This window comes from Poromitra crassiceps (assembly GCF_964638095.1).
Source record: "Poromitra crassiceps genome assembly, chromosome: 10".
NCBI lineage: Eukaryota > Metazoa > Chordata > Actinopteri > Beryciformes > Melamphaidae > Poromitra > Poromitra crassiceps.
Window position 1 is genome coordinate 49,568,826 of NC_139631.1, and position 16,119 is coordinate 49,584,944.

Genomic DNA, 16,119 nt, shown 5'->3' on the forward strand with positions numbered 1-16,119 from the left:
GGGCCGGCCTCTGGTTCGTCTCCGGCGGCCTGTTCAACTGCCTCTCCTTCCATACGGCGCAATTTCTCTGCACTGTAGTCTGGCTCATATAAGTAGCCCTGAATGTCAGTTTATTAGCACACTTTGAAAATCGTCTTCATCCATATCAAACTCTTCGATTTCATCTGGAATATTTCCTTCAGCCATGGTTCAGTCGTAGTAGCTTTGCTTTAGCAGCTAAGGTAGCTAAGTTAGCTAGCAGTCGATGCGGGCAGAAAAGATGGCTGACGGAGTGTTTTGATTTTGGAGCTGTGGAGGCACGTGGAGGCCCCCTAGACTGAGGCACGCACACACACAAGAGTTGTAGTTTTAATCTACAGCTCTTCCGCATGAGTGGTACACCGCTCTGACGCGGTCGTGACGTAAAACGCGTCAGAGCGGTGTACTGTTTTTGTGTCGACTAGTGTTTTTGCTAGAAATGCCCATCCCTACCAGCTAATTTTATGAAAGAATTGATTCCAAATACTAAAGTAATGTCTGTTAGTAGGAACCAGCTACAGGCAGAGGGCCCTTATTTAAAGCAGCAATGCCTAAATAGTGCCGATTTGATTTATAAGTATACCTATTTGCCTTGTATATTTTTCTTCATTTTGTCTGCTTTTTGCAAGTTGTATTTTGCTTTAATTTTTTCTTCAATTGGCCAAATTTTTGTCTGTACTGTATATTCAAGAAACAATAGCTATGGTATCGGAATATCGGTATCGGCAGATATCCAAATTCAGATATCGGAATCGGATCGGAACTGAAAAAATGTGGATCGGTGCATCACTAGAAAAAAAAAGGACTGAAAGCAAGAGTCTTACAACTGGCACCTCACGTAAATTTCACACACTGTGTTATACACAGAGAAGTTCTTGCGAGCAAAACACTCGACCCCGAGCTTAAAAGTGTTCTTGATACTGCGATAAAAATAGTCAACTACATAAAATCGCATCCACTCAACGGGGCCTGCTGTTCCATATACAGTACGTACATACGGATCATTGCAAACAATGTGTGTAATATAATGTGTAAAATATAAGAATATATAATAATAATATATATATGACAATATAAGATTTTCTTTTGCTATGCGTATCGGCATCGGCCCAAAAAATCCAGTATCGGTCGGGCTCTAGTTTCAAATGTTGTTGTTGTCGGCTCTGTGGCCCAACTAACCCAACAAATTGATTATGAAATCCATTGCCTTTTTTTCTCAGGACCCTCAGCTGAACCAGAAGTCTTGGAACAATCTGGAGAAACTGTGTCGCTCTCTGACCTCACAATACCTCAACGTGTTCATCTGTACAGGCCCACTATACCTGCCCAGGTACACACACACACACACATACACACACACACACACTCTTAGGCTTAGTTCACACCGGCCACCCAAGCCTTGCCTACGCCTTGCCTTTACCCACGCTTTTAAATAGGCGTCCATTTTAGTCAACGAGGCTGTGTACACCGGGCGCCTGAGCGTGAACCCTGCATGTACCCACGCATCGCCTGTGCCTTGCCGATTTTATCGTTTAGGCGTGAGTTCTATTTTCAAGCCGACTAGGCACGTGCAGGCAGGCTTCTTCTGTCAAGCCATGAAAGAAAATGCGACAATATCCGTGGGAAATGGCAAAGTCAACTGAATTTCAAAACAAAATTGAGTTACTACAACAGTGTTGAGCAGAGAGAGAGAGAGAGAGAGAGAGAGAGAGAGAGAGAGAGAGAGAGAAATTGACGGGTGGCTATGGGGCTTTCTCCTCGTCGGCAAACAAATCTTCAGGAGAGAGAATAGCGACCGAAGAAGCAAGATGGACAATGTTGTTGTGCCAGCACATATTCTTGCAAGATTACCTCTCTAAAAAGTCAGACTATAGTCAGACCTGGTTATACATATCCAGCATCAATAGAACATTAAATATAGGCTATCAGATTTATTTTACCTACACATGATAATTCGGGACCACATGTGAAAAAATACAGCCAGGAGAGAGGAGAGGCGCTTGTGACTCGGCTCCAGGTTCAGCAAGCAAAGGTGTGATCGGTTCACGCCCAGCTCAAGGTCTGCAGGCGTAGGCGTGGGTTGAGGCAAGGCAAGGCGTAGGTTCCCTGTGTCTGTGTGAACATAGCGTTACTCTTCCAGCTCCACTAGAGAGACTTGAGTTTGTTGCAGCAAACAGGCCGTTGTGTTGATAAATTAGTTTGGCCCAGGTTACATCCACACAGTCGTTATAGAGTACCACAGGGATGACATCATTATTTTTGTAGGCCAACCTAGAAGTCCCTGCACTTCCTGGTTCCCTTGTCTAAAAGTTGATGGGATTTAATGCCTGAAATAAGGTTTGTGGTTAACAAATGTTTATGAAATAGCGAACTTTGTGTTCAGCAAGATAAGCTTCACAAATGAGGATAACTTTTATGATTTTTGAAGTGTTTTCTGGCGACTGTGATGACTCAAAAGTCATCAAAGTGGTCCTCATTTGTGAAGATTATCTTGCTGAACCCAAAGGTCTCAGTTTCATAAACTTGTGTTAACCACAGAGCTTATTTCAGACATCTAACCAAAATTCCCATGCAAAAATCCCACTGACTTCCAGACGAGGGAAGCAGGCGATGAAAATATGCCATCCCTGTGGTTACTCTATAATAATGCTCTAATGCTATAATAATCTGTGCCTCCACTCATTTGCGTGCGCTCTTTAGTAAAATACATACCATGTTACAGTGTTTTCCGCTAGGTCAGAGAATTTCCAGCTAGCTGAAAGTAGCAGCCCGGTCCCACAAAGTCCAAAGAAACTTTTGTACATTTTAAGTAAAGTAAATGAGTAAAATCCATCAACCTGGTGCACTTTGAGAGCAAAATGGAGTTAACGTCAGAATGCCTACATGTTTAGTAGAAGAAGAATGCTTGTTCCAGGAAGAAAACATTACATGTTCAGAGAGAAATGGCGACAAGCCTCTGTGTTATTGATATGACATATGATATTAATATGAAAGAGAACAATCAGTGAAGTGAACACATTGAACTGTTTATTTAGTAGTAGAAAGATCTGCTGGTGCTGTGTCTCTCTCTGCTTATGTCTCTCTCTCTTTCTCTGTGGGCCTCCTTGATTCTGTGTCTGCCTCTTTTTCAGTGGAGGTCCCTGGATTTTCTAATAAATAAACATCTTTCAGGGAATGAAGTAACTGCCATTCTATCTAGCTATCTATAAATAATCATAATAACTAGAGTGTTTCCCACAGGATTTTGAGTTGTTGTGGTGGTTTGTGTACCGCAGCCCCCCCTCCTATGTTTCTCCATACTTTGTGTAAAGCCATACATGGAATACTTGATAGGGAGACATTGCAACATTTCATTGCAAACAAAACTAAAAATGAAATAAAATGTATGTGAGGCATACGAAAGGAAAAGCCTGCGCTATGCCAACTGTTAGAGAATGGAATTTCACCATTCCTCATCCGCATTATAATGATTCAAACAGCTTATATAAACCAAATGAATTGAAGCCAGGAGTCCGAAAGATGTCTTATGAAAGTATATTTAAAACCATACATTCTCTGTCAATAAGAGGGCTGAATCTCAATGTACACATTCTGATACGTTATACAGAGTCCAAATATTCAGCGGATGACTCACAGTTTAACGCTTTATACTGTAAGGAGGAAAAGCAGAGAGGAGGGGGATGAACTTTGGAAATGTGTGTCTGTCCACTTGAGTCTGACAGGGAAACTGTTATCAGTTGTTATTTTTATTTTTTTATTTTTTACCTTTATTTATACAGGGAGAGTCCCTTGAGAGCAAGCTCTCATTTGCAAGGGAGCCCTGGTGGACAAAGAACATATACAGCATTTACAAAATTACAGGTTAACAAGACAGACAATAAGAACAACAAGAGCATAATTAAATAATTTCAAAGAAAACATGAACACACCCTACGAGGAATGCTTTCTAAAAGTGCTTTAAAAGAAGCAAGCGGGATCAAGTGATCCATTTTTAAGTTTTCCTGGAGCACATTCCATTTGTTGGGGGCGAACCAAGAAAAAGCGGTCTTTCCTTGTTCGGTCCGCACCCGTGGGACAGAGAGTCTGATATAGGACCGCGATCGTGTTTGATAACCTCCACTGTTACAAGAGAGGAGTGAGGATAGGTAAGATGGAAGTTTCCCAATTAATGCTTTATAAATGAATATGAGACAGTGCTGATCTCTACGCTCCGACAGGGAGGACCAACCCACATTTTCGTACAGAATACAATGATGTGTACTGAAAGCATCACCTGTAATAAAACGCAGAGCGCTATGATATACAGCATCAAGAGGCTTTAAGACGGAAGGAGAGGCATACATGTAAATCACATCACCATAATCAAAAACTGACATTATCAAAGATTGGACAACAGTTTTTCTGGCCAATAGTGAAAAACAAGAGTTGTTTCTATACAAAAAGCCGATTTTTCTCCTCAATTTCTTTGTGAGATGTTCTACATGTACACGAAAAGAAAGTTTGGCGTCCAACCAAATACCAAGATACTTGTAAGAATGTACTGATTGAATTTGGTCGCCTTGAAGCGTACGGATACACAAATTGTCATTTCTGTTTATAAATCTTGAGAACAACATCCACTTTGTCTTAGTGGAGTTCAAAACTAATTTAAGATCGAACAGGGCCCGCTGCAACGAATCGAAAGCGGCCTGCAAAGATGAGACGGCCTGTGCCGGGGTGGGTCCGAAGCAGTATAAGATTGTGTCGTCCGCATAATAATGGACGTTGCAGAGATCAGAAGGAAGAAAAATGTTATTTATATAAAGAGTGAACAGGATAGGCCCGGAAATGGAACCTTGGGGCACGCCCTTCCCGATGTCCAATGAAATGGATTTGATATTTTCCGCTATTACAGACTGTTTCCTTCCAGTCAGATAGTTAGTAAACCATTTGACTGAGGGGTCATCTAATCCGATGGCAGACAACTGATCAATATCAACTGATATTGGACACGATGCACTGCCCAAGGTCTCAGCAAAAGAGAGAAGTCCTCAATGCCACTGGGGTGAATCTATATGTGTCAGATGTCATGTCATGTTAACTTATTGTAGCATAATTATGCGTATGCAATTATTAGCTTATTGAATAGGAAATGGCATGGAACTTGTATTTTTCTCCAACAATCCACCCAATTGTTATGTTTATCAACTATAACAAAAATAATAACACAATTTAAGTTCACTATTCAATATGCTTGTATCTGTACTTAATGTGGGCCGGGGCTGGGGGGGTTTGAAAACATAGGAAAAGTTTGAACAGCTCCGGCATATCACAGCATCTCCATTATGTCTATTGGGAAAGAGAAAACAAATCTTAGTGATACAAATAACAAATATTACATCACCACTGCAGCTATAATATAGGAGTGGGCCTGCTAATGTTAACTCTATATGGTTCAATGCAAACAGTCTAATTAATATCATTATATATGATGCATTGAACTTAATATTCAGTGTGTTCCAAATCACACTTAAATCTTTTCCGCTTTTGTAAAAGAAGCTTCTTATATATATGTATGTATATATATATATATAATTTTTCCAGTTTCACTTTATTCAAACCTTCCTGTAAAAGGAATCATGTTAAGTAAAATATCATCATGTGATGACTCTAGTTCATTTATTTATTTGTTCCTGGTGTTGTTGTTGTAATTGTTGTTGTTGTTACTAAACAATAGTAAACTATTTAATAGCCCAACTCCATGCAGTGGTTTATTTCTTTTTGGGAACTATTTTATTTTATTTATTATTTTAATATTGGTTTGTTTGGAATATGGAACTGAAACTTGCTAAAATGCAAAACATTCATAATATTGATTAATCATATTCATTAAACCATAATCACAGTATCATATAACTGATTATTCTTAAAAAGATGACATTCTGAGAGACTGTTTTGACCAAGTGATATGGAGAGAATTCAACACAGGAGACCTGGAAGAATACGCTGAAACGGTGTCATGTTTTATTAAAAATTGCACAGAGGACATAGTCCCCACAAAAACAGTTAAAACAATGCCGAACCAGAAACCATGGATCAACAGTGAGGTCCGGGCTGCACTTCACGCCCGGACCACCGCCTTCAAGTCGCCAGAACAATACAAGCAGACGAAATACGCCCTCCGAGTTACAATAAAAAAAAACGCGGAGAGAATATGGAAGGCAGCTGGAGGCAAAACTGGACTCCAACAACCCCAGAGACCTGTGGAGAGGACTGCATGCTGCCACAGACTTCAAGGGGCAAAAACAGCAAAATGCCAACGTGTCACCCACCCTGCCAGACGAACTCAACGCGTTCTACGCCAGGTTCGACCCCTCTGCCAGAACGCCTCCCCTCCCCCCCCCCTCCTCCCCTACCCCTCTCCTCCCCACCACCCCCCCTCCACCTCTCCCCCCCATCACCCCTCCTCCTCTCCTCCCCCCCATCACCCCCCCTCTCTCCTCCCCCCCACGACCCCCCCTCCTCTCCTCCCCCCCTGCCACCTCTCCCCCCCATCACCCCTCCTCCTCTCCGCCCCCCCACCACCCCTCCTCCAGCCCCTTCTGGTACAACCTCTACACCCACGACTGCGTGGCGACTCAAACTTCGAACACCATCGTGAAGTTTGCAGACGACACAGCAGTCGTGGGGCTGATCTCGGGGGGCGACGAGACGGCCTACAGAGAGGAGGTGGGGGCCCTGGAACAATGGTGCCAGGACAACCACCTCTCTCTGAATGTCTCCAAGACCAAGGAGATCATTGTAGACTACAGGAGGGGGGGGAGCACACACCCCCCAATCACCATCAACGGCACAGTGGTGGAAAGGGTGGACAGCTTCAAGTACCTGAGTCAACATCCACCAGGACCTGACTTGGGCTGGCCACACCGCCACTGTTGTCAAAAAGGCCCAACAGCGAATACACGTACTCAGGCGCCTGAAGAAATTTGGGCTAAGGCCAGAAATCCTTATGGACTTCTACAGAGGCACCATTGAAAGCCTGCTGACTGGCTGCTTCACCACCTGGTACGGGAACTGTACCACCATGGACCGCAGGGCGCTACGGAGAGTGAGACGCGCGGCCCAGCACGTAACAGGATGTGAGTTGCCAGATCTGCATGAACTGTATAAACAGCGGTGCCTCAGGAGGTCCCTGAAGATCATCAAAGACACAAACCATCCCCACAACAGCCTGTTCTCCCTGTTACCTTCAGGGAGAAGATACAGGGTTCCGAAAGCACGCACAAATCGCTTGAGGAACAGTTTCTTCCCGCAGGCCACGAGACTCCTTAACATACACAAATAGTGTAGTAGCCGTACTGTACCATACTGTAGCTGCTACCATTACGTATGTCTAATGTTTAACTGTATGTTTAATAAGGAATATGCTATCTGCACCTGTATGTCAAATACGCCGAATTTAGAACGCCGAGTTTAATTGTATATTTAATAAGGAATATGCTATTTGCACCTGTATGTCAAATACGCCGAATTTAAAATGTTTAAGCACGTCTAAAGTATGCTCATGACATGTGCACCTATGTGCAGTGAATATGCCACTGTCTCTGACTTGTCTTATCACTATACTGCCTTATTGCTTGTTGTGTCTCTTGTTGTTTTTGCACTCATATGCCCTGTTATATTCGTACTATGTTGTAAACGGAGTCCACAGCACAAGAATTTCACACGTGATACTTGTACCATGGAGTGACAATAAAATCTTGAATCTTGAATCTTGAAATGACACTTTAAAACACTTCATTTCATTTAATATTGAAAATATAACTGTAATTTTATCTCTACAAAACTACTAGTAAGCACAATTAAAGGCCCATTCCGTCGGTTCTGGCTAAAAATAAATGTGTTTTTAAGTGTTTTTTATTGGCAGTGAGTGAATGCGCCTTGACGTAACTTAAAAATGGCAACCAGGGGCTTTCTCTCCGACCAGCCGTTCAGAGGAAATACCTCAGTTTCGAAGGGGTTAGTATTTCCCGCCACAGCTAGAGGATGTGACTTCTGCGCGCATTCATGAGCTTGCGTACTTGTCCTAGACGGCTAACAGGAAATGGCTAAAGTAGCTTTTAACGTTACGTTCGTCGCTAGCTGCTAGCAAAAGGAAACAACAACACAGACTCCAGAAAAAGTCCACACTAAATAAATAAATAATTATTTATCTAATGAAGCCCGTCTGGCCAGACAGCAGCAATGTGACCGACATCGGGGGAAAACTCAGGACTGTGTTTTCGGTTCATGAAGGGAACTTGCTGCTTGTAGCTACTGTAATGTGGTTTTGACCAGATAACGTTAGCTGCTTGCTAATGGATTTTCAAGATTCAAGATTTTTACTGTCACTCCGTAGTACAAGTATCTAACCACCTGGTCAGAAACTCTGCTAACATTACCGTCTTGTGTGAAGTAATGCAACCCTAACGTTACTACCGTTATGCTTATGGTCATGGAACATTATTGTTTGACTGCATTTAGCTGCGGTGGTGAGTGCCTATTAGAACCATAACGTTAGCTTGATGCTATACGCGGCTAACTAATAGATTTCGCTATATTTATAGAAATTACCACCAGCCCCACTAATAACGTTACTGTCTTGTGTTGATAATGAATCTAACAGTCGGAAATATGCCTAACGTTAGCCTACTGTCTGTTATGCTTACGGTACATTGTTTGACTGTTCAGTTTGGTCAACTCCAGGCATTACACGGTACCGTACATACAGGGGGAGCAGGCTATTTCCTGGCTTGTGCTAACATGAGTATCAACTTTCCCGCAGCCAGCAGGCTCTGGCTGCAGTGGGACTGCACATAGTTAACGTTAGCTTGATGCTAATCGCGGCTAACTAATATTAATTTACATTTAAAGAAATTACCACCAGCCCCACTAATAACGTTACCGTCTTGTGTGGATAATGAATTTAACAGTCCTAAATATGCCTAACGTTACTGTTATGCTTATGAAACATTGTTTGATTGTTCAGTTTGGTCAACTCCAGGCATTACACGGTACCGTACATACAGGGGGAGCAGGCTATTTCCTGGCTTGTGCTAACATGAGTATCGACTTCCCCGCAGCCAATGCAAGCCAAAACACGGCCAAAAATGCCACAATAACGTCAAGTCAAGTCAAGTTTATTTGTATAGCACATTTCATACACAGAGGCAATTCAAAGTGCTTCACATAAAATGGTTGACAGGAAAAGAAAAGAAAAGAAGAGAGTAAAACGGACATTTAAAAGCATCACAACAAAACTTTAAAAAAAAGAGTATAAAAAGTGTATTAAGAAAATAAACGAAAAGAAGAAATAAAATGGACATTTAAAAGCATCACAACAAAACTGAAAAAAAAAGGGTTTAAAAAGTGCAATAGGCAGCAGGCGCAGCAGTTGCAGAAAGAGCTAAAACTTATAGCTGTCAGCAGTTAAAAGCGACGGTAAACATAAAAGTCTTTAGTCTATTTTTAAAAGTAAGTAAGGTTGGGGCAGATCTGAGGTCTTCAGGCAATTTTTTCCAGCTAGCAGAAGCATAGTGGGTAAATGCAGCCTTCCCGTGATTTGATTTGATCCTAGGGACAGTTAATAAGCTGGACCCTGTTGACCTAAGAGTTCTAGACGTTTCGTAGCGTGGGAGCAATTCAGCTATGTATTTTGGGCCTAGGCCATTAAGTGATTTATAGACTAATAACAGTATTTTAAAATCTATTCTCTGACACACTGGCAACCAGTGTAAGGACTTAAGAACTGGAGTGATATGATCAGCTTTCTTAGTCTTCGTTAGTACTCTAGCAGCAGCATTCTGAATGAGTTGAAGTTGCCTAAGTTCTTTTTTGGAGAGACCAGAAAAAAGGCTATTGCAGTAGTCTAACCTACTATAAATGAAGGCGTGAATTAGTTTTTCTAGATCCTGTCTGGACATGTATCCCCTAATTCTTGCTATATTTTTAAGATGATAAAAAGCAGATTTTCTAATTGACTTAATGTGGGAGTCAAAGTTGAGATCGGAATCAATAATAACTCCAAGATTTTTGACTTGATCCTTAGGCTTCAGGGATCGAGACTCAAGGCATGCAGTGATTTTAAGCCTTTGTTCTTTGGGGCCAAACACGATCACCTCAGTTTTGTCTTTGTTTAGCTGTAGGAAATTCTGGCACATCCAGTTATTTATTTGATCAATGCACTGGCACAATGATTCTATGGGGGCATAGTCAGCTGAGGAAAGAGTTATATACAACTGAGTGTCGTCTGCATAGTTATGATAGGCTACTTTGTTTTTTTGCATAATTAGGCCTAGAGGGAGCATATAAAGGTTGAAGAGAACGGGCCCCATAATGGATCCTTGAGGCACCCCACAGGTCATCCTAGTTAGGTCAGATGTGTAATTGCCAATGGAGACGAAGTACTTCCTGTCTTGAAGATAGGACTTGAACCACTGGAGGACCGTACCCGATAGCCCAACCCAGTTTTCCAGTCTGTCCAATAAAATTGAGTGGTCAACAGTGTTGTGCTCGTTATTTGGATTAAATTTGGTTGGGTAAAATAAAATATTAATAATCCGAAAATTATTAATATTTCATAAAATTATTAAAATATCAAATATGTAATCCTTGATAAGGATTAACCTAGGGGCACCACCTGCTTGATTTTTGCAGGACCCAACCTTAATCACAGTTAGTCTCTCTGAAGTGTGGAGTTTCTCATCTTTAAGCAGAGGTTCACCACAATACCACAAAATCACTCTGAAACAGTTGAATTCTATTAAAAGTTGACACTATTTATTATATGTAAAATAATAGGGAAGTATTGGCAATACAATCAACGAATTTCATTTATAACTAAGTTACATTCCAAATCATTGACTGGTAGGTATGGAAGTGCGTGTGTGTGTGTGTGTGTGTATGTGTGTGTGTGTGTGTGTGTGTGTGTGTGTGTGTGTGTGTGTGTGGGGACTCAGGTCAGGCCTTAGAGGGGCAGACTGGTTGCATCACCACATGGCTGCCTACACAAGACCCTGTGTGTGTGTGTGTGTGTGTGTGTGTGTGTGTGTGTGTGTGTGTGTGTGTGTACGTGCATGTGAGCGTGCACGTGGATGAGAAAGTAGTGCAGGGGAAACAGACGCGACACAATTCAACACTACAGCTGTGCGCTGGCGTTTGACTAGTGACAAATTGTGCCATTAGTCTTAATGCCTAGATCTGCTCACGCAGGATCGGAGGTGGTCTTAACTAGCATTCAGAGATTCACAGTTTCATGCACATTTATACAGTCACTTATAGCTCCAAGTCATACCATTCCGTTCACAGTATTAGATCAATTCACAATATCAAATCAATATTAACAACAGTTCTTCTCATGCTAATCAATCCTAACTTCTGCCCGAACTAATAAAGGGAAAAATTAGAGCCAGTCCCTTACTCTGTGCACAAGTTTGAGTTCGGTTTGCAGGGGTCTCTTTCCAAGCGGTAGGAGACAGTGGTCTGGATGCGCGCCCGCTGTCCAGACGAAGAGGAGAGGTGAGGGAGGAACAGACGGTCGGTCTCTGCGGGCCAAGCTGAGGCGCCTTTGGTCTGCTGGGGGGCGGCGATGCCGGCTTTGGTGAAGGAGAGGAGAGGATCTCAGAGCTAGCTTAGCTCTGGGCAGGTAGCACTAGCCTGGTGGTGGCTATGCTATTCTTGGGTCCAGAGGAGTGGGGCCTTGTCCCTCTCTCCCTGTGGTACAGATGATCCTGTTGCAGCGTGCAGCTACTTAGAACTTCTGAGAGGAGGACCTGTCTGCAGCTGGGCTGCGTAGGAACTGAAGATTTTGGGGCTTCAACCCTGTATATAATGTGAGGTGCAGGGCGTGTCTTTGTTGTGGTGAGACACTCTGATTGGCTCACCTTATCTCACTTACAGACAGCAGAGTTGGCTGTCCCTTTGTCAATCTTCAATAACAAAGGAATGGCCCGCTTCCCTGCCGTTTTAGCATAGGTGTGTGAACTCAAATGGCCGGGTGCTTGGAATGTGGGGGTTTGTGTCTCTCACTGTGCCTCCACAAAGACAGTTAGTTTTCACTCAAATGTCTTTCATTCAATGTCAGTGTTCATTCAACATGTCTATCATTCACTGTCAGTGTTCATCAAAATGTCTGGCCCAACAACAGTGTCAAATGCAGCGCTAAGATCCAGTAGCACTAGAATCGAATTTTTGCCTGAGTCTGTGTTCATTCATCCAGAATCCTTCCTGGGCATCTCGAGGCTGATCTGACCGATAAATTGTCCAGGTTGCCGTTTTCAAGTGACTTTTATGAGTTAACGTTACAAAGCAACCAACAGCTCTGCTGTTGCCAGGCAACTGCTTGTGCGAGTATGGTGCCCGCGCGTCAGCTCGTTCACACGCTGCCTGCAGTTACACTAACGGCCACCGGCGTCAGTAATAGTGAGTATTGACGGATTGGGCCTTTAAGCTTACTATTTGTAGTAGTTTACTAAACTAGGTCAAGTAGACCTCTGGAACTGTGGAGCACAGTACTCAAAATACAGATTTGTGCTCGTGTGAAGGTTCCCGTGTGACGTATTCAACCTGCAACTGTAAACATTATATTTCACAATGTGCCTGTATTTTAGACAAAATAATTTCATTACAAGTTATTAGTACAATAAGTACGTACGGCAGATAATGTTTGAGATACTCTGTGAGTACATACCCAATTGTTTACTTTATAATTTGTTGCAATAACCTCATAAACAAGATGGCTCCTGGAGTCTGCCTTCCAAGTTTACAGATATTCGTGGACTTGGCTTGAGAGTGGGTTGGATGAGTTCCCAAACAAAACTGCTTTAAGAGCTAGCTTTGGGGTTGGTCAGTCCCCAGACTGAGGCAAAATTACAATTCAATCATGAGAGGCCAGTTGGTAGGATTTAACAAACTTTATTTAGCAATCGGCATGCATGGCAAATACTTTGGCGCATGACTCCATTAGCCAGTGGCGCTGCTCTTGAGGCAAGAGGAGGGCATCTGCATAGGCTAGGAGACCCCCCCCCCAGTGGGGGATCAGGAGTCACGACTCATTGGTGGCGGACTGGGGAGGTGGGTGGGGCAAAACAACGCTTCGGAGGACGGCTTCAGGGGAGATGGACTGCCGTGAAGCTAGCTGCTGCTATGATCGGCCAGAGAGAGAGAGGTGACGTAGAACCCTTGCTATATATATGAGAATTAACTGACGTCATATCTGACGTCATTACAGACGTCATGCTAAGACTTTGACTGACCACGTCATACTAGAACTTGACTGACGTCAGGGGGTGATCGGATTAGATTATGCACGAATGGCCTTCTGCTTGAAATATCACTTCAATCATGAGAGGCCAGTTGGTAGGATTTAACAAACTTTATTTAGCAATCAGCATGCATGGAAAATACTTTGGCGCATGACTCCATTAGCCAGTGGCGCTGCTCTTGAGGCAAGAGGAGGGCATCTGCATAGGCTAGGAGATCCCCCAAACGGAAGATCTGATTACCGGAGGTTAATTGAGATCTGCGGGCACCGGTAGTTGATTGTACTTTTCTGGCCTTCAACCTTTTAGCGACTTACAGCTATTTGCGGCTGGCGCTCCCAACTCGGTCGGGCCTTCGATCTCGGTACATTAGTAGTCGATTGTACTTTTCTGGCCTTCAACCTTTTTAACGACTTACAGCTACTTGCGGCTGGCGCTTCCCAACTCGGTCGGGCCTTCGATCTTGATCCCCCTACTTGCGGCTGGCGCTTCCCAACTCGGTCGGGCCTTGCGCGCCGCACGACTTGGCCTTCTGACTGACCCTGACTCTCTCTCTCGACTCTCTCTCTCTTCCCCCAAAAATGATCCGGGAGATTTACTGCGCCTTACTGGGCGCTGTGCTTTTCGGGGAGCCACCACCAACGAGACATTTTGGCACGGAAGCCCGGGACACTGTTCGTTGCCATGCTCGCCGATTAAGGGAGGAGGGTTCTTTGGGCCACGGTATGGCCGCCTGCTCCGGGCGGGTGTAGCTGGAGAGCTGATGAAGACCAGCGGGAGCGTCCGCTTGAGGTGCAGGATGAACCAGGATCTTGTCATGTGGTGACGAGGTGCGATGAGGAACAGGGGAGCCGGGGGCCAGTCTGAGGCCTGAGCCTGATGTCGCGAGCCATGGGGAGTAGATTGTTTCCAGAAGTTAGGATGACTTAGGGGTTGGTGACTTAGTGACTTGGGGGTAGGTGACCTAGTGACTTACGGCTGGCGCTTCCCAACTTGGCGCTGGACTTGGATGCCTTAGGGGTTGGTGACTTAGTGACTTAGGGGTTCCCGACTTGGCCTGGGTGACTTAGTGACTTGACTTGGCGCTGGACTTGGATGACTTAGGGGTTTGTATGGCGAACCAAATGTACAACGAGGAGTCCGGAATCCGAGTCCGGATCCGGATCTTCCCCCTGACTTAGGGGTTGGTGACTTAGTGACTTAGGGGTTCCCGGCTTGGCCTGGGTGACTTGACTTGGCGTTGGACTTGGGTGACTTCGGGGTTTGTATGGTGAACCGAATTGTACGATGAGGGGTCCGGAATCCGAATCCGGATCCGGGTTGGTGACTTAGTGGCTTAGGGGTTCCCAACTTGGCCTCGGTGACTTAGTGACTTCCCGACTTGGCGCTGGACTTGGATGACTTAGGGTTGGTGACTTAGTGGCTTAGGGGATGACTTAGGGGTTGGTGACTTAGTGGCTTAGGGGATGACTGAGGGGTTGGTGACTTGGTGGCTTAGGGGATGACTTAGGGGTTGGTGACTTAGGGGTTCCCAGCTTGGCCTCGGTGACTTAGTGACTTCCCGACTTGGCGCTGGACTTGGATTACTTAGTGGTTTGTCTGGTGAACCGAATTGTGCGATGAGGAGTCCAGAATCCGAATCCGGAGCAGTCATCACATGATGAGATTGATGAGCTGAAAATAAATATGACACATGGACAGGATCGCTAGGTGGAGAGGCAGACATGATTCACCCGATGCGAAATTCTTATAATAATAGCTTCAACACTTTTTAGCCCTTTCAAGGACAAATTATTTCAAGATTACATGCCAATAATTCATGGGAATGCAAGCATTATTAGTAGCTATTTGCATGAAAAAGATACGGTGACGGCCGGTGATGATGTCATCAGATAGCGACCATCTTTTCCCCCAACAAACACCTGTTTGCTACGGACTGCTCATAGCCTTGCTGGCGCAGCTGAGGCCAGACCATGGGGAAGTCTGGGCAGATTCACGGTGATTGACGGGACCCGGCCTGCAGCACTGATGCGGGAGTGCCATATCATCTCGGACGCTCTGGGCAGACCAAGAGATCCATGGGGCAAACTGTTCATTCTGGCGCAACCCTAGAGCTGAAATGAAATGCTTAATGCATGAGATATAAAGAAACTGGTTAACAAACGAATAAAATAGTTTCACCCCCTTGCAAATGCACCATATACTGCTAGTTGCAACTCGCAGTGATATGTTATGGTTGGTTATATGGTTATATAACGGTGGGTTTCGCAGCCTCTTGTTACATGACTAGCATGTCACTGTATTAACTGTTTTAGCTTTGGTATTATTTATGGTCAACAGGAACGCCAAAGGCGTTTTACCTTGAAATTCGTTAACAGGAAGTGGTGAGTTAGGACTGGGTAGCTTGACGCGAAAAAACGTGAAATAAGACAGCCAGCGTGAATGTAAACGAAGACGCTGTTACTGTCAGAGTGGTGATACGGCCTCAATGCAAACGTTTCAAGCTTTGCTGTTAAGAAAAATGATGATCTGTCAACATCCCCTGGGCCGTCTGACTTCGGTCTTAAGGTTATGATTAGCTAACACTCAAACTGATGCCCAGACGTGCTCCATGAGCCAAGTTTTTTTTTTTTTTTTTTTTTATGAGCTCAACAACATGCTGACAGAATTATGGATGAAATATACAATGTGCAGTGATAACGTCACCGTCATCAGGCAGCGACGTGACATCTTTTACTCACGCAACCTCCCGTTTATTTACGGTTAAAGTAAAGACTTAACTGCCCGGTGATAGCAGAGGGATCCGCGCCTGCCGTGCAACTGA

General features: G+C 44.1%; 1 protein-coding gene across 1 annotated transcript in view; it reads left to right on the forward strand.

Annotated features, from left to right (window-relative positions):
* The window catches only part of endog (endonuclease G), a 60,853-nt gene that overhangs the window by 26,208 nt on the left and 18,526 nt on the right, over nucleotides 1–16,119 (forward strand). Inside the window, exon 4 of the mRNA XM_083644468.1 lies at nucleotides 1,239–1,348. Within this exon, the coding sequence (XP_083500594.1) occupies nucleotides 1,239–1,348 (110 nt within the window). The remainder of the gene's footprint in view (nucleotides 1–1,238; nucleotides 1,349–16,119) is intronic.